The sequence below is a fragment of the Protopterus annectens genome, chromosome 12.part0 (genome assembly GCF_019279795.1).
Source record: "Protopterus annectens isolate FY-2018-M chromosome 12.part0, PAN1.0, whole genome shotgun sequence".
Taxonomy (NCBI): Eukaryota; Metazoa; Chordata; order Ceratodontiformes; family Protopteridae; genus Protopterus; species Protopterus annectens.
In genome coordinates this window covers 1,260,918,465-1,260,942,036 of record NC_056746.1, presented here as the reverse complement: position 1 = coordinate 1,260,942,036, position 23,572 = coordinate 1,260,918,465, and the positions used below count along the sequence as shown (strand labels likewise).

Sequence of the window (23,572 nt, the reverse complement as noted above, 5' to 3'; positions counted from 1 at the left end):
CCACATCCAAGATATTCCCTTCCAGCAGTCTTTAAACAATGTGTTCTATATCACAAAAGTAACAGCTTTTAGGACAGACAGCAGAGAATTACCAGAAAGTAAATGCAAAGGTAGGCAGGCATTTGTATCTGATAGTCAAGGAACACAAACTGTGGGCAATACTTGCTGGCCAGCATATCGACACTCTACTCGTTAGTTTCTTGGGCCCAGCTGGAACTTTTCTATTATGTAAGTGCTCTAGCACGGTTTGTGATAAAAGACCACTTCTAATTATATGAAGACTAATGGGGTGTAGCTTTAGCTCTGTTAGCATGCCTAGAACACCCTGAATGTAAGGGAACAGGATAATGATCACTTTAATGACATTTTGGTTTGAATGCTCTTTTTGAAAGCAGAATTATGCAAAGACAGGTCAACACTATTCCAAAATATGTTCTCTGATTGGACACTTCAGAGTGCCAGTTGTAAATCAAGCATATCCCAAAAGAAAGACGCCCGGTCATTTAACTATTATTGAGCGTTCGGACTTTCTATTAAGATATGCTGCCTACAGATATTTTAAGAGGGACACAGCAAAATATGAGAAAAAAATCAGGACATTCTACAAAACTCTGGAAGTTAAAAGGTAAAATACTGTTGATACAATTGATTTCAGTATTTTTAACTTTACCTCTCAACTGTCCAGACTTTAGTAGAATGGGTCTATGTCATGTTGTGGAACTTAGTTTGAATATCATATGTTTGACACCATATGAACAAACTTCCTTTTCTGCACTGTAGTGCGATCTCGGAGTTAGTATATTCAAAGAGCGGGGGTGTGGGGGTGCATGGGGACTTTCCCCCCTGCTTAAACCATTCAGGTAGGTTTTTTCTTTGGTTTATTTTTTTTTATTACATTTTCGAACTTTTAAAAGTTCAATCATATGGTGTTGTCCAGATGACGTTCAAACTTTTTAACAGTTCGATTATGTAATATAGTCGTGCAGAATGTCCCCCATTATCCTCATATGTTTGCCCTGTCCCCTGATCTTCCACTAATGCTGTTACTTTTCAAAACTAAATAATAATAATAAAAATAAAAGAAATAAAGTAGACACAGAAGCAAACAGATATTGGTATGATTTTTTCAATGCAGCTCCCTAGCACTTACTGATGTATTGTACTAGTGTGCAGCCGTATATATCATAGGCATGAGCAGTACTTCAATAAAGCATTAAGAATGTGGAAGAAAACTAAAGCGCCATTACACAAAGGCATTATTTAAGAACGGTAAGCAATTTCTTTCTTAAATAATGTCATTGTATAACAGCAATAACCCACTCCTGGGTGTGGATGTATCACGATTTACACATGGTTGGCTTTGCTTAATCACTCATGATCAAACCATGACAACCATGGGTAAATCCTGAAATACCCATGCCCAGTCACGGACTATTGCTTAATTATTCACCAACATAGTTGTTTGTCTTTCGGCTTTTCCCGGTAAGGGGTCGCACAGCGGAACTCCGGTATAGTATTACACTGAAAATTCTAGAATGTTCATTTTGTGGTATTAATGACTGATTTGGAAACACTGGGCAGTAAATATGGATATTTAATAGTAACATGTCTACATTTCTAAAGTGCATTAAGAGGTACAATTGTTAAATGTTATCTGCATACTGCCTTTTTGGAAGATCTACACTGTTATCTCTGCACATCATTTTAGTCACTTTCATCAGGCAGTAGCTTCACAGTTCAAACCAGGTGTCCCATAAAACGTTTTTCTCAGTGCCTGAAGATAGGGACCCACCATGTATAAGCAGCACCTTAGTGTTCCCATTTGTTTGTAGTAGTTTGGTATCTTGAAATGCCCACTGGTGCTGAATGTGGAACGTCGAACAGCAATGACTGATGCAGGGGATTCATGCTGACTTGCTGAAGCAGCTTTCAAGAAGTGCTGAATCCACAAAAACAATACGAGAAAAACCTTTAAGAAAAGATAACCTAGGACATACTAATGACATTGGACAGCTATATAATTCTTTTCATGATCCAATAAATGTATTGTTGGAACAGTTGCAAGACCAGTATATTGTATATACTCACTACAGGATTGCAGCTAATAAGAATACAGTGTTCTTTTTAGCCTTACTGTAGCATAGCTTCAGTGAAAATGGTTGCTAGAAATGTAGGGAAAACAGACAGAAATGGCTCTCAACACTGCCTCCAAAATGTGGAACAAATTGTGAAAATGGATAACACTTAGTAACAACTTCAACTAGGAAGCTGACTGCATGGTCAATAACTGCTTCTTCATATGCAAAAATAAAGTTCTTTTGATGAATGAATTAATATGATTCAGTATTAACTGCCACAGCCATTTGTTAAAATATTCTTAATAATGAAGATGCATCAGACCCTTTCAATATGAAACAGCATGCGGCATAGACATTTTTAAAAGTCAAAGTGAGGAATGGTCTTTATAATGAGTAACATCTTACTTATTTATCTACTTATTTGCTTATTTTGTAATAGGATAGACCACTGATCACAAAATGACCAACTGCAGGAAAAGCCAGGTTTATATCAGAATGTAAGAAAACAATAAACTGTATGCAGTTACACAAAGGTTACCATGTATGACTACACATTGAAAATTCAAAAATTAGTATACATGTACATATTTAGATATGAAGAATTTAAAAAGAGAAAAAATGTAATAGTAGAAAGGAGAAGAAGTGAGGGAGTTCAGAGTATTTAGAACTTGATTAGGAAAGTCAGTAGTAAGCAATCAGACAAAAATGAACTGTGCTTTGCTACACTTTTGTTTTGTGGAGGGAATTTAGAACTGTACTGGATATGTGGCCAGATATGGTAGATCTACGCATCCTCTGCTATTATATTTAACTTCTGTCTGTCATGAAATCTACAGTTTCAAATCGAAATCTATCTGCCAGTATAATTGTATTTCCTGTCTTACTTATTTTTCACTGTTGAATCTTACCCAGCTGATCTTTTGCTATATATATATATATATATATATATATATATATATATATATATATATATATATATATATATATATATATATATATATATGTTTTATATATCCATACATATATACAAACATAAACAGCAAACAGAAGTTCTATAAAACCAATGCAGATGCAGAAGGGCTGAACACCTTCATGACCACATGGGGTCAGTATATGAGGGGCCTTTTTAATTGTAGAACACTGATTTCAGGTTAACTGAACATTTACCATGCATCCCTGTATTACAAAACGTTAGCTGTACTTTTTTATTTACTCCTAACCAGCATCACATTACTTTGAGTGATCAGTAATCATTTCTTAAATGCACAGACAGTGGTAAGAAAGAGTTGCATCAGAGCATGTTACAAAAAATAAAAGGTCAATCAAGACAAAAACTCAGAGACACGGGAGGTCTACAGTGAAAAAAAAAAGCAGATGATGAGAATTGATAACAAAGCACCTAATAAGCATAGGTTGAGAAGAACAGCAGTAGGAATACTTTTTGAAATGTGCTAGTAAACAAGATGAGGAAGGGGAAGGAAGTCCTCAACATACACAAAAGTAACACTCTGTACAGTGGTATTACAGGATAATACATTAAGGAAAATGTTAGCTTAAGAGTTAGACAAGAGAAGAAAATGGAATGGCCTATGCGAGAGATTATAAATGCAGTTAAAAATAAGTTGAATAACACAAGGCTAGTGCACTTATAAAAGTTGCCCTGGTTGTTCCCAACGTACAATGGAAAGTATGCTATCTTTCCATTTGGGGGAGGGAGCTCAGGAGTTTTGCAATACTTGTGGAAAGATCAAAATGTTTTCCATGACCTTGGGAAGGTCACCACTTCAAAATATGAAACCTAGTGCCTTGGACAACTGACCTTCTAAGAAACTGTATAACCTAAGATAGGATTTACATCCAATGTACACTTGGCTTTTTAAAATATATTATAAACTCTTGAAATCTGCTACAAAGACATGTAATGCAGTGTTCATCAATACAATCAAGCTTGTGTTCACAAATTGTGCTTTAATCCTAATAGCAGTTCATTTAAAACTTGTTTTTAGAAACATTCCACAGCACAAATATGAGAAATATATCCAATTACTGTCAAAGTTTTCATTTTCATCAGTTAATTCCACCAAATTGCTACTAATGTAAATGGAGTAGCAGCTATGACTTGAATCACTTAAAAAATCAAAACACTTTACAAATCCATGCTGTAGTGTGAACATGCTCTTGTTCGCTTCTGACACGATTTTGTTAAAAATATTCAACCTAAGTGACTGTGTGAGTTCTTGGTAATCCTTAGCTAAAGCCACATTCTGCAGTCACATTTATGTTTGTTGACCAGTTGAAGAAGTAGAGGTAGGTTGTCCATCTATGTCACAGGTGGCCCAAGTATAGTTAGCACCATAAGCAGACTACTGGCCAGCCATGGGGGAAAAGTTAGAGAGAATAGATGCAGACTTGCCTGTCATAAGGGATTGAACATGGAGTTCAGTCTTTGCCAAAACGCTCATGGTCGCGACCATAAGGATGTCAGGCCAGCTGTAAATGGATACTAGTAAGGCTATGCAAGGCAGTACAGATGGGACCATGGTGGTAGTGCTCTGACGGCCACATGCTGTACGTAGAGCCTGAGCTGCAGTATGAAATGTCCTTCCCATCTCCTGCTTCCCTTCTGGTGCTGGGCTGAAACTTGCCCTTGCGGGTTTGGGCCTTCTCCCATGGAAAGGAGGACGTGCTCAACAATGAAATCCACTATTTTATCATCCTGACTAGTGAGAGATCCAGGATGGTATGAACTATTGAACAGATGGCACCTTTACACCAACAGCAAAGCTTGAAGAAATCTGCACGTGTCACATTATGCATTATGGAGGACAGCTCCAGCTGTCATGAGCCAGTGACTGCATCAGAAGTGGCATTTCCTGGCTGGAATATTGTCCACTTGTGTTGTAGAATATTCTTATGAAGAAACATCACTGCTATTGTGTTACTGGCTCCTTCATGTACTTCTCTTTGCATGATAACAGATTTACTTAGCTGGCAATTTGTTTTAAAGATGAAATCTACATGGTTTCTTTATTATCCCTGAGATAACTAGTGCTATAGACAAACATGCAGAATATTCTTCATGGTCAGAACAGTCACCCCACCCAGTATTATTTGAAAACTGGTGCTCAGAGATATTATGTACCTCATCATAGCAATAAACACTTTAAAATGACAGCATCTGCACAGGACATAATTAGTCTCAGGTCCTTCTTACTCTTTAATTTTTAACTTACTTATTTGTTAACTTGTGGGTTTTCTCAGATATCTTTTAGCCATGACTCACAACGGCAAGGGCAAATGCAATAAGTACAGCTGTTTAATTAGCCAATTAGCATATATATTTATATATATATATATATATATATATATATATATATATATATATATATATATATATATATACATATACATATACATATATATATATATATATATATACACACATATATATATATATATATATATATATATATATATATATATATACACATTATATTATACACACATATACATACATATATATATATATATATATATATATATATATATACACATTATATTATACACACATATACATACATATATATATATATATATATATATATATATATATATATATATATATATGGGATCACAAAACATCGAACACACATACATGAAAGCGCTTAACATGGACAATTGCTTCCGTGTATGTGTGCCTGTTTCTTAGATCGGACTACAGTGTGGGTAAGGGAAAATTCCCTTTTCCCCACTGTAGTGCGATCTCGGAGTGAGAATAATAAAGTAGGGGGGTGTGGGGGATGCAGGGGGGAAAAGCCCCCCTGCAGAAACGTACATTTATTTTTTGAACTACACATACACGGAAGCGCTTTTCGATGTTAAGCGCTTTCGTGTACGTGTGTTCGATGTTTTGTGATTCAGACGTATGCTAGTCGTACACAGAGGAAATCCATGTAGTTACAGAGAAAACCAATAGAGGTACGTGAAGATCAAAACTGAACCATGGACCCTACTGCTGTGAGGCAGAGATCCTAACCATTTCCTAGTTCTGGGACAAACTGGATATGCATATTAAGTGCTTACATTCAGTTGCCTTTGGAGTTTTTTTTCTTCTCCAAACCATAGCTGTATGTCATTGTGGAAAATGTCCTTAATGACACTGAAAATAATACCTTTCAACCTTTCAGTACAATAATTCAGGCCAAAGGCCTAACTAATGAGGGGAAAAAAGACTAAAATCAGGAACAGACTTTAAATATTGCTCTTACAAACCTAGAAAGTTGCTAGAAAAATAGGTTTTGTGGTCACATGCATTTTATGAAGGATATGGCATCCGGAAAATGTCTGCTATTATTTAATAACTTCAGTCTGCAATGACTTGTCAAAAAAACAGAGACATTTTATGAGGAATGGACCAAAATATAAGTAACAAGTCTTAGCATTCTGCAAAATTCTGGATATCTGAAAAGTATACTTATTATAAGTAATAATGAATGATGTCAGTCAAGATGGATATTTTAGCCAAGTTAAAAATATTTTTGTTTGGACTGTCCTACCTATCTGTCTATATGGAATACAATACACTTTTAACTGATCGTGGCTTTTTTATTACCTGTTGTTTTGTAAACTGCCCTATGTTTCTGTTCCATCTATATGGGCTCAACTTCTGTTTGAAAAGGGTTGGTGGTAGAAAGCAAACAGGACTAGTTATCAACAAGTATAAATAACCACAGAAGCATTACTAGACAGGATGACTAATACAGAAAGAAACAGTAATACATTTGCCTTTTGCTGTTTATTTCTGTTTTTGTGAGCAAATTTACAGTATGCATTACAGTAAACTCTCAGTTAACTGGAACTCAAGTAACCAGAAAAAATTCAAAGAAATACAGTACAATATGAGCAATTCAGTTTTTCATGTGTTGTGCTTTGCCACCACCCTGCAGAAACATACCTTACATTTTTAGAATTTTTGAGTTTTAAAAAGAAGATACAAATAAATTCCCTCTCTCCCCAACCTGAGAATAAGTCAAACCAAACAAGTCAAATTGCTAAAATGTCAACACTCGCTCCATACTCACTCAAGTCAGTTTGCATCAGATTGCACATTCTCTCTCCGATCACACACACACACACACACACACACACACACACACACACACACACACACACACACAGTCTCTTCAGCTTTCATACATGCATTCACTCACTGTCTCTCTCCGATTTCTCACACACACTCTCTTCAGCTTTCGTACATCTCTCCAATCTCTCACACACAGTCGCTTCTGCTTTCATACATGCATTCACTCTCTAAATCTCTATTCCGTTCATTCAATTCCAGTCACTAAGCATGCCACTGAAAACCGTTCCGTGTGCCATGCTTTCTAGCAGAAATATAAATTTAAAATATTATTATTCTAGCTAGGTTTTTACCTACTGTATTTCAATATTAAAATCAAGTCAATACAGTGTTTATGGTATGGTGTTGTATAGTATAGGGTACAGTATTTGTCAGGTCTATTTTTAATAGTAACTCTCAAGCAACCAGAAACTACACTTATCCGGCATCTGCCAATCCCCAAGGGTGCCGGTTAACTGAGAGTTTACTGTATTTGTTTATTTACGATGTCTCGGTTAGTCTCAGTAAGGAAGATGAGAAGGGATTATTTGAATCTTTCTGATTTTATGAAATGGCCAGCTAAGGTGCGACAAAATAAATTTAAGCTGAAGAATAAATAAGGAGGTACCATTAAAACTGTAAGCTGTATTGCATTTATCACTTTTAATGTGGTTTGCATGGTTAACACTTCTTCATGCAGTGGTTATGGAATACATGTCAGCAAGTCAGGAGTCTGTATTTTGATGCTCTGTTGAACAACAGGATTTGGAGAAGTCCGAAATATAGATGGGATGAGACATATGTACTTCAAGGGTAAAGTTCTTATTTGTGTGAAAAATCAAATCTAATGTCTTAGATAAAAAGGACCAGAATACAGTGTCTGGACTTTGCTATATTTTGGATTTTCAGTTTACCACAGGTTTAATTTTCCAAAAGCAGAAACTGCTTTTTTTTCTGAAGTGCACTGACAAAAAGATCTGTGTCGGCACTGCATTCATTGCTGATGGTACCTACTCGGCCTTGCAGTCTTGACAGAAAATACTGTATTTATCACTAATCTGTATATGGCACTGCAGTCTTGACAGAGAATTTCCATGCATCTCAATGTAGACTTGGTAACAAAGCTCCATGTTCAGAGCTCCAGGTTTGACACATAAAGTTTTTTTTAATATTTCATTCATGTCAAAATATTCCTTATTTGGCACATCAGTTCACATATAGAAATGCATACACAATACCACAGTCTTCACAAAGAAATTATATGTTCACCATTGCAGGCCTTTCAAAGAATTCAGTGTTCAATTATTGTTCAGAAATGCTGCATTCTTGCTACAATCCAGTTTCAAGAAATCCATTCACAGCCTTTCATTTCTTAGGAATTCCCATGTTGGGAGGTGCAGTCCTACCAAAAAAGGGTGATATTTAGAACCTACAGTCCTGACACAAAGCCTATGTTTAGCACTGCAGACACACACACACACACACACACACACACACACACAGACACACACACACACATACATACATACCAGGTCTGATTAAATGATTACATGCAAATTGTAGATCCCAGAGTGCTAAAGAATTTAGTTCATATGAATCCCAATAAAAATCTGATATGGTACCTTCCACATGAGAACACTCCAAGCCTCACCTTTAATTTTGACAGACAGATGATTTTCAATCCTAGGGAGATGGCACAGATTGTGCAACACTACTCTAAAATGGAAACATCGATTTGTAATAGTACCAACTGGTTATGGAATATAGAATGAGAGGAAACAAATACGTTTATGTGAAAAACTATATGATTTATGAAGTAATCTTCTTTCAGTTTTAGTCAAAGTAAACTTTACTGTCATACAGATCAACACAGAGGAAAAAGTGTGTATCATTGCATGAAATTTCGATACTCAGGCTTGTACCATAAGGAGAAATTATTAACATTTAGGTGAAAGTATTTTTTTTTCACTGAAAGGGTGACTGATAACAGAAACAACCTGGCTGAAAATGTGGTAACATAAGAAATGAGGTGACAAAACGTGGGAATGTATCAGACAGACAGTTCTTATGTTAGATAGTTTAAAGCCCAACTGATCAATAGCACTTGGAAGGACTTAACCAGTGGTGATGAGGGCATTCTATTTGGCACTAGAAAGGGCATGTAGGTAGAAAGGTAACAGTGATCATTATCAGGAGGGGGTGCTGGGAGTGGGACAGCATGAATCACCAGTTGGATATTCTACAGGGCAAAAGGTTGCCCTGATACCTGTATACAGGACTAGGGTGGGAGGCTAGGGTCTCCAACCTCTAACAGGGCACATGGAGGAGTCCATGAACACTGATCAGTGACAAATGGGTGGGAGGCCAGTTGCACAACTGTTTGGTTGCCCTACAATTGCATGACATTTGTCACATCATGCTACATTTCTTCAAGGTTATGTTCACTGATGTGACACTTGTATGTGGTTATAGTTTGGTATCTTTACATTTGTTATGCTACTGTACAGAAATGTTTTATCAAAAATGTGTTTTCTCACTGGCATGAATTTCTTAGGGTTTGTTGGTACTTGCACATTTAATTGTGTGGCTTTTATTCAGAAATTTCCTAGGTGTGCTTTCAGATTTTGAGCTACCTACCCTTTGGTTTGCTTTTGGTGAGTGGGAGGAGATGGGTATATTTTTATTATATTTTGGGTCATGGTTTTGTTTGTTGCTTTATACAGGCACACTGGGATTGTTTTCTGTGCAAGCGTGCTAGTAACTGCTACTCACCACTGTTGTGTGACTGTGGAGTTAGTATATAAACGTAAGGGATATTTCCTGCAAAAACACTTCTTTTGTTTTTTTTTTGTTTTTTTTTTGTTTTTTTTGAGGTACATTTTGTATTTTATGCAAGCTATTTCAGCCAACAAAATCTTACACATTCTAGCATGTCTCCCTCTTTTGCATAGGTGCCAATCTGATCCCTGCCAGGGCGTACCTTCTGTGCGTGCTCCTTTTGTGCCTCCTACCTTAGGTACACCTGTTACAGCCCACAGGTAGGAGGCCCTAGGGCAGACCCATGACATATTACAGGGACATTATCTCTCAGCTTGGCTGTGAATGCTTACAGGTTCCACAGGAAGAGCTGGATCCTCCTGCAGCGATAGTGGGATGGCTTAGCCTATTCAGCTCGGTACAGTTGTCTCACAATGGCAACAGTTTTAGAAAATTATGATGGTCAGTGACAGGTGGTGGAGTAGCTGTCAGGAAATGATAATCATTAATAAAGTGGGGAAAGGCCTGGAAATCTGAGCTCTTAAGACCAAATATGAGTGGGAATAGATGATGCCAGTCAGTGGCGGGAAAGAAGAAGCTTGAAGGGGGATATGATGACTTCCTACCAATTTACTGAAATTTGGTTGGTTATATACAGTTTTGCCTGAAGAAAGTGACTGAAGCTATATTTCAACCAGTTAACAAAAGTAACAAAAGTAAAATTTTAAAGGAGAAGGTCATATCCCCCCCACCATGAAGGAGACTGCATCCCAGGAACCCCTCCTACTTAAACAGTCAACTAAAGGATCACTGCACTTTGGGGGGGTAAAGAGAAATTTTCTTTTGCAACCACTTTTTTAGATCAAATCCTGGCAAAAAATTTTCAACCATCTCTTATACTCCTGAATCTGATCACTTTTACAGCAGTGGATGAAAGTCATTTCTAGTTATTTCTGAGACAGGGTAAGCAGTTGTAAACAACTATTGTATTTTGCTAGAGTAGGTGGCAGGGTGGTCTTGCAGTAGAAGTAGCTAATGAAAAGACATTCTGAATGAAAATCAGTAGACTCTAAGATTACATTTCAGCACATACACTGGCTTAATACCTGTGCCTAACAAATACCCTGTCAGCTTAAATGCATCTTATCTAAGCAAAGAAAATACTTTTTTGATCCTTGACTGGGAACAATTGGGTAACACACTTGATTTTTCTTTGATTTTGATTCTTCTAGCTATGTTACAGATGATGGAGATTTACTAAAAAATGTCATATGGCATCACAGCTAGGCTGTCTGAAGAAAAGGTAGTAATAGATTACAATGGCAACTGACCAGGTCTTACCTACACTGAGCATATATGCAGATATAAATGTAGGTGAGCTTACCTGGAAAGTCAATAATAAGCCACCCATCATCTTCTTTCTCTGAAATGCTGGGACTTGGGATGGTTGGTTCTTCATCACAGTCAGGAGAGCTCACACCGAAGAGGAAGCTGGTAAACTGCTGAAACATGATAGACAGGTGGAAGGCAGAAAACAAAAGACAGTCTAGTGCTCTGAGTGCCGGCCTCAGGTGTGGGGAGGACAGAGTACACAAGGGGGAGGCAGCTGGTGATGGTGTGATGTGGACTTCTGGTTCTGGTTCTGTTGGATCCTCCCCCTTTCAGTAATCTCAGCTGAGGCAAGGTGACTTTAGTGCAATCATAAGGTTTTCTTGGTATTAGTGCAAAGGCCTGTAAGACAAAATAAGCAGCCAGGTCAGTTCAGTCATATGTTTAACTCATTGTGCATTTCCACAAAGATCAACTATTTACATTTAAAAATCACTGTTCCTCTTTGGGAATACACCACTCTTCCCAAGTACTGTATGTACCAGCACTGTAACTCGACACAGTTATAACCTCTTCCCTGTGAAACACCCAAGGATTACTGCATGTGCCAGGATCAGTGGAAGTCAACATACTACACCATTTAAGAATCTATGGAAGTTGCTCACAGATTGCTCCATGTGGCAGCATCACTGAAGGAACATTAACTGACCCATGTGAAGGATGAACAGAAGTCTGTGGGCTGTAACATGTGGCAAGATCAGTGGAAGAGCATGGATTATTCCAACTAGCAGGATAACTGGTAGACAACTGTTTGTTCCATGTTGCATGATCAGTTGAAGATTCATACATCAACTCATGCCATAAGATCAATGGACAAAAATGGATAATGTTTTATGGTAGGATCACTGGAGGCACGTAGTTTGATCTATGTGGCAGGATCCATAGCATACCATGGATCATGACATATGGTAGAATTAGTGGATGATCACAGAATTTTCCATGTATCTAGATTTACGGAGGACCATGGCTCTTGCTATATATTGAAATCAAAAGATAACTGACTTTTTCCACATGGCAAGGTCAGTGGAAGACTATGGATCTTTCCATGTGGCTGGGAAAGTGAAGGCAGTACCAGTGGAGGTCAGTGTAGCACAATAAGTGGGGTCCACGGATGGTTCCATGGAGCATGATCAGTGGGACATGCAGCCATTGTCACTAATTTAATTAAATGCCTCACCAAGAACCCAGAGCTTGGGGGTGGCATGCAGTATCTTCCTACTGAAGGTCTGATCTTTATCCTGCTTCTGGACATTCAAGAGAAACTGTCACAGTATGCCCTTGTGGGATACATTAACTTCTTAATCTTTGTTCTGGCTCCCTGCCTGGTTATATATGACCATGGTTCCTTCATAGCTGCACTGATGGTTTTGATTGCTTTTGACTGACACACTCCTTCCCTTAAACCATACATATTACAAGTACTGCTGTCTTCAGAATTGTGAGTGCGACTCAGAAATGTAAAACAGCAAAGTTATGCAGCACAATCTAAATTCACAGTTGTCCTCTCCAAAAACTAACTATGACTCCTGATTCACATTGAAGGAAGAAACACTACTTGTCTGTAAAATGGAGCAGAAAAATTATAAACATTTTAAAATACTGCCTACCTGATTAAACTTGCATTCCAAATATATCTTATCAAAAGGAAGTTAATTCTCTAGGTCATCAGCTTTCGTATGACACCAAGGAAATCCATTTCAGACACTTCATTCTGAATGTATTTACAGAAATATGAACCTTATGGTTACATGCAATATTTTCAAACTACTGTCATTTCACAGATGAATAGCAGCTTTTTCCTCATCATGTTGCTTTCAGATCATGTCATGTTGTATTGTCTGCCAAATATCACTTATGGCAAGACTCTGCTACATCTGCAAACATTTTTAATATTCATAAATACAAAGATAAACAATGCCTAAGACTTGTCTGTTTGCTCAGCACTAACTAATACAGGCAGTACTGCTGGTCAAACTTTTGAGTGACTGTATTTTTTTCCTGTGGTGGGACCTTTCAGGGTATAACACAGCCATAGCTAAAACTGTTTGAAATGTCAGAACCTGCTAGAGTGAGTCCTGAAGTACGGAGCCTGAATGACCAAAAGATCAGACTTACATATACTAAGTCCAAGATCCCATTTCTCTGAATATTTCCATTTCTCCAAGGTATTGTGATCTCAGAGTTGGTATATACAAGTTCAGGGGTGTCGGGGGTGCAGAAGGGGCTTGCGACCTCTGCAAAAAATTTTAAGGAGAAGAGCAATCTTCGAGATTCGCTCTTCTCCACTGTTTTGGTCTTTTTTTCGGCATGTCAGCAGTCTGTATTGAGTGCTGACATTTCAATAGGGAACCTATGAAGGAACTTATTGTTTAGTTTTTTTTTTTTCTTTTCAGGCTTTTCTTTATTCTTTATACTCCTTATGAATTTTGACTACTTTAAGGAAACATTTTAGGCTTCACCTTTTCTCATCTTTTAAACCTTTCTTCCATAACCTCCTGTTTTACTAATCTTAATATTTTCTATAAAAGACAAACTTTCAAGTCTTTCTACCTTGTTATTTTTGTTATATATTTTACAATGTTGTAAATCATTGGTATCTGGCAGAATCTTGAAGCAGAAATATATTGTGAATGAAATTCTTTAAGGACTATTTGTCTACCATGACACACTTATTCACAGACCTTAGTGGGGATATGATTACATTCTAAATTTCTCACAGAGAAAATAACCTAGCACTTCTTTGTAGTATGACAGCACATTACATTTTTGAATACTTTTTATTGGACAATAGGCTGAAAAGACCAAATTGCTAGCAGTATAAAAAGACCATCAACACCAACTGTGCAGAAATGTCAAGAACAAGAAAGGAGGCATGGTAAAATGTTACTTTTACATGCAGTTTATTATGACACCTGGAGGATACTAACTTGTGACTGACATTACATATGCATAGTGGTGCATGTGATAGTTGGAAATAGAAAAGAATATAGCAATAACCCATGCCTGGGTGTGGGTAATGCTGGATTTACCCACGGTTGGTGGGGTTTGGTCACAAGGGCGAAGCCTGAATGGCCAAACAAAGACAACCGTGGGCAAATCCAGCATTACCCATACCCAGAAGTGGGTTATTGTTATTATACAATGACATTATTTAAGAAAAAAATAATTTTCTTAAATAATGGCATTGTATAATGCCTCCTTGCTGCCCTTCCGCAGCTGTCTGGTATTCTGCGGCAGTTCTGATGTACTGCGCATGCATATGCTTACACAGTTCATCAGAGCTGTGGGTGGAAGCAATGGAGAAAGCAACATCTCCGTTGCTTTTTACAAAGTGTCTCGTTATGTTAAAGGAGTTTAACAAAGCGAGACAGCTTTAAAAAAGCAACAGAGAAAGGAATATCTCCGTTACTTTTTTTAAAGCTGTCTCGCTATGTTAAACTCCTTTAACATAGTAAGACAGTGTCTAAAAAGCAACGGAGATCTTGCATTCTCCGTTGCTGTAAAAAAAAACTTATACTAATGGAAAAAGTCCGGGCGACCGGACCTTTTTCCATTAGTATAAGTCTGATTTACAACGTGCATGCTGACCAATCAGTGTGCACGTTTTGGAATATTAATGTGGGGTCGTTGTATAATAGACAATAACTGATATCAGTAAGTGGAAGGTCATTCTTGTATTCCTCTTCAAATGTTCTCCCCAAAATAAGATCTACCAAAGCTTTTCCTGGCTGATTAATTTTTGTTGCTTAATGACTAACAACTTAGTAAATGTACACATTTCCTTAATTATAAAATGAAACTGTTCCTTCACAGCATAGGACCAACAGCATTTTTCTTCTTGGGCATTATAAAGTGCCCTAAGAAAATAACGAAATGACCGAGGATTAAAAACAATATAGATTTTATTGAAAACCACTTAGTGCTTCAACAACACTCTTCTCAGCGAGTCAAAAGAAAAAAATAAGTGATATTCATGCTTTATATAGAAAAAGGAAAACAGCTGAAAGCTAACTGAAAATGTGGATAATTAATAGCTTCTGATCCAGTTCTTGGTTCAAGCCCTTTAAACTTACAGAACTTCAGTATGTATATAGTCTCTTTACAGAGAAATAAGTCCAAAGGTTTGCCCCCTCCCTTATCTGAGAAGACCTGCTCCAAAGAACATTTTTTTTTAACTGGGAAACATTTGTATTATGATTTAAACAGAATTATTCACCTATATGAATTATACAATTGCTTTTCTAATACATCTAATTATGTTCCTGTAATTGTTCTTTAAACTCATGTTCTGTTTCAGCTATATAGAACAGTTTACAAGGAGAACACTTTTACTGTTACAAGGATTGTAGCCCCAACAGTCAAAACAAATACCATTAAGTTTTAAATTAGAATCAGTGCAGGAACACAAAGAATACCTCATTTGGCAAAACTAAGCTTAATTGTGTAGCTTCTAATGATACAGATCAATTTGAAGACCAGAGATACTGTATCACATTTCAACAGCAAATACTTTGCCACAAAATTTAAATATCCTTGCTGAGTTTTAAGATTTGCTCGTCTTTCATTTTTATACGCAGGCTGAGACTGAAATTGGTCTATTTTGATCAGTGCTCTACTCTGGTTAAAAATTAAAATAAATAAATAATACCATAAACAGTAATAGAACCTTGTGTATTCTCCTTTGTTTTTTTTCAAACTATCCATGCAACACAAGTGTCAGTAGCCATTTTCATGTCTTCAAGCTATCCAGCCAGCTTCTACTGCATTCTCTCTGGTTCTACTAGAGCATCGAACCACAAGACAATTAGGAACCAATTTACTGAATGCAAATGGCCATAAAATTTACAAAGATGAAAAAATTCAAACTGTAAACATTTTTTTTTTGCAGGGAGGGCAAGTCTCCCTGTACCTCCACCGAAAGTTCATAGACCTCTGAAAATACATATACATACACACACACACACACACACAGACATATATATATATATATTTGTATATACATATATATATATATATATATATGTATATACATATATATATATATATGTATATGTATATACATATATATATATATATATATATACATATATATATATATATATATATATATATATATATATATATATATATATATATATATATATATATATATATATATATATATATATATATATATATATATATATATATATATATATATATATATATATATACATATATATATATATATATATATATATATATATATATATATATATATTATATACATATATATATATATATATATATATATATATATATATATATATATATATATATATATATATATATATATATATATATATATATATATATATATATATATATATATATATATATATATATATATATATATATATATATATATATATATATATATATATATATATATATATATATATATATATATATATATATATATATATATATATATATATATATATATATATATATATATATATATATATACATATATATATATATATATATATATATATATATATATATATATATATATATATATATATATATATATATATATATATATATATATATATATATATATATATACACATACACACACACACACACACACACACACACACACACACACACACACACACACACACACACACACACACACCCCACACTCAAACACACACCATCTCCACTGTTACACAACATTATGAAAAGAGAAATAAACTGAACTTAAGGAAACAGTGCTGGTGTTCATATAGAAACTGCAACAGCAGAGATTTCATATCAAAAACTGTTATCAAAGTTTTTTACTTTGGTGTCTTTTGACTTGGTACTTGAAAAGTAGGGAGTTTGATCTCAGTGAACTGTAGATGTATACCATACTGTTAAAGGGCGACAGGCATTATGGGCTCTTAATATCTATCCAGAAGGAAATGCTGACTTAGGTGGCAACCACTGGCATTTGGGAAACTCATAGATGCACACAGTTTTTTATATAAATTTTCATAAGTTTTATTTCCTTTGCCAAATAAAATAAGGGTGAAATAATGAAGTATGCTGTTCTGAATACCCAGTACAAATTCATGTAAATTATCAGGATATCTTTTACATATCTGTAACAAATCATTAATACATTGATAATATTGTATAACATACTTTTTAAAGAAAGTATGGATATGTTTTCCACCTCAAACAAGCACATTAGTTTATTCACACAAGGAGGGACAAATGAGACATCCAGCATAGTGTAGCTGATTTGCTGATATAGTGTGCCATCAAAAGTTACAAAAAATATATATATGAATTCTACTACAAAAAGTCACAAAGTCGATCGTAACTCAGTACACATCATGCTCTCAATTTATTTAACAGATCTTTTGAGTCTCTTATTATGATGGACATTAATTCATATATTGGGTAGTATGAGCATTAACTGCTATACCCACTTTTTCCAAATATCCACATAAAATTGTCACAGTGGGTCTGTCTGAGGAATTTGTAAGACCCTTGTCAAGACTGGGGAGAAATTAAAAGGTTGGAATCTGTGCATTTTCAACAATTAAATCCCTCACCACTTCCTTTGAAAAAAGCTAAAGTTGTCATCCCTCTCAGTTTAAGTACACAAGTTAACACTGTCTTTGTTGTAGCATTCAAGAACCAGAACTGTAACTTCTGATGTAATTAATACATTGACATGTGCGTCCAGCTATAACTTTTACAGACTAAATGCTCACAGAATCTGGAATCAGTGAATACGATTACTTAATCCTTTTTTTAGCTTGTTTAGTAAATAACTGGCCAACAGGGTGCTGGCGGAAATTGGGCTACTGTTGGCTGTAGGAGGAGAAGATGGGGAAGGCATGCCCAAAGGCAGGTAAAGGCTAGGACTGTGATAGTGAGGGTCGGAGCTTTGAATGTTGGCAGTATGACTGGTATAGGGAGAGAGCTAGCTGATATGATGGACTGAAGGAAGGTTGGTATATTGTGTGTGCAAGAGACCAGATGGAAGGGGAGCAAGGCTAGGTGTATCAGAGGTGGTTTCAAATTGTATTATCATGGTGTGGATGGTAGGAGAAATGGCGTAGGTGTTATCCTGAAGGAATAGTATGCTAAGAGTGTTTTGGAGGTGAAAAGAGTGTCGGATAGAGTGATGTTTATGAAGCTGGAAATTGATGGTGTAATGATTAATGTTGTTAGTGCATATGCTCCACAAGTTGGGTGTGCGATGGATGAGAAAGAAAAATTTTGGAGTGAGGTGGATGAAGTGGTGATGACCCAAGGGTGAGAGACTGGTGATTGGAGCAGATTTCAATGGGCATGTTGGTGAGGGTAACAGTGGGGATGAGGAAGTGATGGGTAGGTATGGTGCTAAGCAAAGGAATGCAGAAGGTCAGATGGTAGTGGATTTTGCGAAAGGATGGACATGGCTGTGATGAATATATATTTTAACAAGAGGGAGGAGCACAGGGTGACATACAAGAGTGGAGGAAGATGCACACAGGTGAATAATATCTTATGTAGAAGGGCCAATCTGAAGGAGATTGGAGACTGTAAAGTGGTGGCAGGGGAAAGTGTAGTTAGGCAGCATAGGATGGTGGTTTGTAGGATGACATTGGTGATCAAGAAGAGGAGGATGAGTGTGAGGGCAGCACCAAGGATCAAATGGTGGAAATTGAAAAAGGGTAATTGTGAGGTGATGTTCAGGGAAGAGTTAAGACAGGCACTGGGTGGCAGTGAAGAGTTACCGAATAGCTGGGTAACTACAGCAGAGCTAGTAAGAAGATGGCCTGGTGGTGGAATGAAGAAGTACAGGAGAGTATACAGAGAAAGAGGTTGGCGAAGAAGAAGTGGGATTGTCAAAGAGATGAAGAAAGTAGACAAGAGTATAAGGAGATAAAGTGCATGGCAAAGAGAGAGGTGGAAAAGGCTAATTTATAGGCATATGAAGAGTTGTATAAAAGGTTGGATATTAAGGAGGGAGAAAAGGACCTGTACCGATTGGCTAGACAGAGAGACCGAGCTAGTAATAATGTACAGCAGGTAAGGGTGATAAAGGATAACGTGGGAAATGTACTCGCAAGCAAGGAGAGTGTGTTGTGGAGATGGAAAGAGTACTTTGAGGGGCTGATGAATGAAGAGAATGAGAGGGAGAGAAGGTTGGATGATGTAGGGATAGTGAATCATGAAGTACAATGGATTAGCAAGGAGGAAGTAAGGATAGCTATGAAGAGGATGAAGAACGGAAAGGCTGTTGGTCCAGATGACATTCCTGTGGAAGCATGGAGGTGTTTAGGTGAAATGGCAGTAGAGTTTTTAACTAGATTGTTTAATTAAATCTTGGAAAGTGAGAGGATGCCTGAGGAATGGAGAAAGTGTTTTGGTACTGATTTTTAAGAATAAGGGTGATGTGCAGAGCTGTACTAACTACAGAGGGATTAAACTGATCAGTCACAGCATGAAGTTATAAGAAAGAGTAGTGGAAGCAAGGTTAAGATGGGAGGTGATGATTAATGATCAGCAGTATGGTTTCATGCCAGGAAAGAACACTACGGATGCGATGTTTGCTCTGAGAGTGTTGATGGAGAAGTACAGAGAAGGTCAGAAGGAGTTGCATTGTGTCTTTGTCGATTTAGAGAAAGCATATGACAGGGTGCCTAGAGAGGAGTTGTGGTATTGTATGAGGAAGTCGGGAGTGCCAGAGAAGTATGTAAGAGTGGTACATGATCTGTACGAGGGTAGTGTGACAGCGGTGAGGTCTGCGGTGGGAGTGACAGATGCGTTTAAGGTGGTGGTGGGATTACATCAAGGATCAGCTCTGAGTCCTTTCTTATTTGCAATGGTGATGGACAGGTTGACAGACGAGATCAGACAGGAGTCCCTGTGGACTATGATGTTTGCAGATGACATTGTGATCTGTAATGAGAGTAGGGAACAGGGGATGGAGACCCTCAAGAGGTGGAGAGATGCTCTAGAGAGAAGAGGAATGAAGGTCAGCAGGACTAAGACAGAATATATGTGTGTGAATGAGAGGGAGGATAGAGGAATGGTGAGGATGCAAGGAGTAGAGGTGGCGAAGGTGGATGAGTTTAAGTACTTGGGATGAACAGTTCAGAGTAATGGTGAGTGTGGAAGAGAGGTGAAGAAGAGAGTACAGGCAGGATGGAGTGGGTGGAGAAGAGTGTCAAGAGTGATTTGTGACAGACGAGTACCAGTAAGAGTGAAAGGGAAGGTCTACATGAGGGTAGTGAGACCAGCTATGTTATATGGGTTGGAGACAGTGGCATTGACAAAAAGGCGGGAGTCAGAGCTTGACGATGTTAAGATTTGCACTGGGTGTGACGAGGATGGATAGGATTAGGAATAAGTATATTAGAGAGTCAGCCCAGGTTGGAAGGTTTGGAGACAAAGCCAGAGAGGCAAGATTACGTTGGTTTGGACATGTGCTGAGGAGGGATGCAGAGTATATTGGGAAAAAAATGCTAAGCATGAAGCTGCCTGGTAACAGGAAAAGAGGGAGGCTTAAGATAAGGTTTATGGATGCGGTGAGAGAAGACATGCAGGTGGTTGGTGTGACAGAGCAAGATGCAGAGGACAGGAAGAAATGGAAACAGTTGATCTGCTGTGGCAACCCCTAATGGGAGCAGCCGAAAGAAGAAGAAGCAGAAGTAAATAATTTGAAGTGAGGAGTAAAACACTTCAAAACTGTATTTCTTTTTAATATAGCTCTCATCCGCTCCTGATTTTACAGAATGCCAAGATTTTGCATTACATTTCTATCTCTTCTTCATAAAAGTTTTGATTTTTAGGTAAATCCTTGATGATTACTGTTAACCAAAGCCACACATTTGAGTTTCACAATTCTTATTCCTCAGAAAATTAATGTGGCTGCAAAACTTGCTGTTCTATTAACTTTCTAAATGAATCAAAGTAATAAATAAAAAAATGTCCCTGATTTTGGGACTTTGCCTCTCATTATTTTGGCTTTATCCTTGACTCTTAAAGAAGGAAATTGAGATGTATGCTTTCTAACAAAGTAATAAATGTGTTTTACAATGCTAGGAAAACATGGCTTTTACAATGTTTGTATTGCTTCTGCAATGACTCATCCATGATTAGCTCAACTATGCACAGAGTCCAATGAAGGATGCTGCAGAACCAGTTTATTTCTTTCTTTTATTTATCCTTTGTTGACTGGATTAGTCCCACTAGACTAATGGCCTCATTTCAGGGGACACCCAAGATTGTATTTATACTACTCAGGGAAATTCGTCCAGGGCGTCTCAGAACATCCCTACTCTTTCTGGTGCTGTGGGATCTTTTACATCTACCTGAGTTACCACTAACTCAAAAAGATGGGACTTCGGTTTAAGATCTCATCTGAAGGATGGCACACTCAGGAGTGCAGCACTCCCCTTATGATGCACTGTTTTGTCAGCAATCCATTTTTTTGATGTGGGAATAAAACCCACAGCCTTCTGCAACCAAGGTGAGTCTGCTACCTATTGTGCCACTGACCTGCAGTCCATGGACTTTCTGTTCTTCACCTCCTCAGTGAAAAAACTGATACAATAAGTAAGGTACTTATTGCATACCAGCACTATATAGTTATTTTTTGCAACATTTCAATTTGCATTAAAAAAAAAAATCTTGCTTGCCATACCCATCAGCTCCTGTAGCACTGCTCCACTTTCACGGTCATTCTTCTACCATTGTTTTCACTCATTTCATCTACTCGTTCATTGAGGCACATGCAGCTTGTAGAACTGAATCATCTGTCCATTTTAATTCGTCAGGTTGCATGTGCAGCAAATGATCCTTCATCCATTACTAGGTCAGCCGTATTTCTGTCTATAAATGCTTTCTAACGTCCATAGTCTGGGGGTTTGAGGCCACAAAGCACACAAGAAAGAATGGCAAAGAAAATAACAAGGCTACACATTGATCAAACATCATGGATAAAAATGGAAAGCGGAGACAGAAACACACTGTGACAGTTTATCACGGATACAGAAATAACACAAGACATGATATGGTAAAGCAGGTGGAGTATTCAGAACACAGAATGATGCTAAAACTAATGACGTTTGTCAAATTAAGTCTTCTCTGAGTGAAACATTCAGATAGCCACTATTTGTAATTATGAAACATTAACCCCTGACACTAAAGAGACACAGTGTGTACTTTCCTTATTGCCACATCACTTCCTACCGCATTATGCTTAAGAGCAATCATTCTTTGCTAATATGTGTCCTAAATGATGCTCTTACCCACAAAAGGCACGAAGGTGTAGCAAGCTCTATCTGCATGCACTGTTTCACTCTACAAAGTTGTAATGGAACATTACCTGCAGATACACAGTTACTAAATATAAAGCACCTTGAAAGTTTAACAAACAATCAAATGATATTGCACTTCTCACAAAGGACACAGGGCAATCATATATATGTACAGAAAATATCTTGGAGCTTGACATTTTCTGAAGAATAGCAATCCCATCTTGTGATATTAAGTGGAATTGCACTGCAGATATAACTGTTTGCTCCTTAACTTGTATGCCTAGGGCACGGTGTTTCTGCAGATGAAGCTAAGTTGGTAGAATATTTTAAGAAAAACCTGATTTTTCATCAAAGCTCTATCACGGTTTTCCTCCTCATTTAAACTAATTTTGGAATTTCTTGCAAAGTGGTCTAGCAACACCAAGCTTTATGGAATTTAAGTCCCCAGATACATGGGAGTTGACTGATTCCATACAGTTTCTTGAAGTGGTCATGCTAGCTTGTACAGTTGTGTACACTTACCATAAATGTAGATGTTCGAGTGTATTCACTGTTGCAGTCATTACATTTGGGTTATCTGCTTGCAGTAGCCCTCAGTCGGCCTGATTAACAAAGTATTGGGTCATGCATCGGTTGCTGTCCCTTCTTCCATGACGTCAAGTCGTCAGGGGTATAAAACATGCAGCCGACGCCATTACTTCAGTTTGTCTTGCCCCAGATGTCAGGTGCCCCCCTAATGGGGAGCAAATAAACATAAAACACAAAGGTATACCTCCAACAAAAGCAAATACACCAAAAAGGCTTTTAAGTATAGTAAAGGAAAGTAGAGGTATAGCCAGAAGAAGTCAGTGGGCTGGAGCGAGGGTAACCAGGACTGCAACAGTGAATACACCCGAGCATCTACATTTATGGTAAGTGTACACAACTGTACTATG

General features: G+C 37.1%; 1 protein-coding gene across 3 annotated transcripts in view; it reads right to left on the bottom strand.

Moving 5' to 3' along the window:
• The window catches only part of TP53INP2 (tumor protein p53 inducible nuclear protein 2), a 161,974-nt gene that overhangs the window by 42,191 nt on the left and 96,211 nt on the right, over positions 1-23,572 (bottom strand). For all 3 annotated transcript variants that reach the window (XM_044090282.1, XM_044090284.1, XM_044090283.1), the window contains exon 2: positions 11,339-11,685. In XM_044090282.1, the coding sequence (XP_043946217.1) occupies positions 11,339-11,465 (127 nt within the window). In that variant the 5' untranslated portion in view covers positions 11,466-11,685. The remainder of the gene's footprint in view (positions 1-11,338; positions 11,686-23,572) is intronic.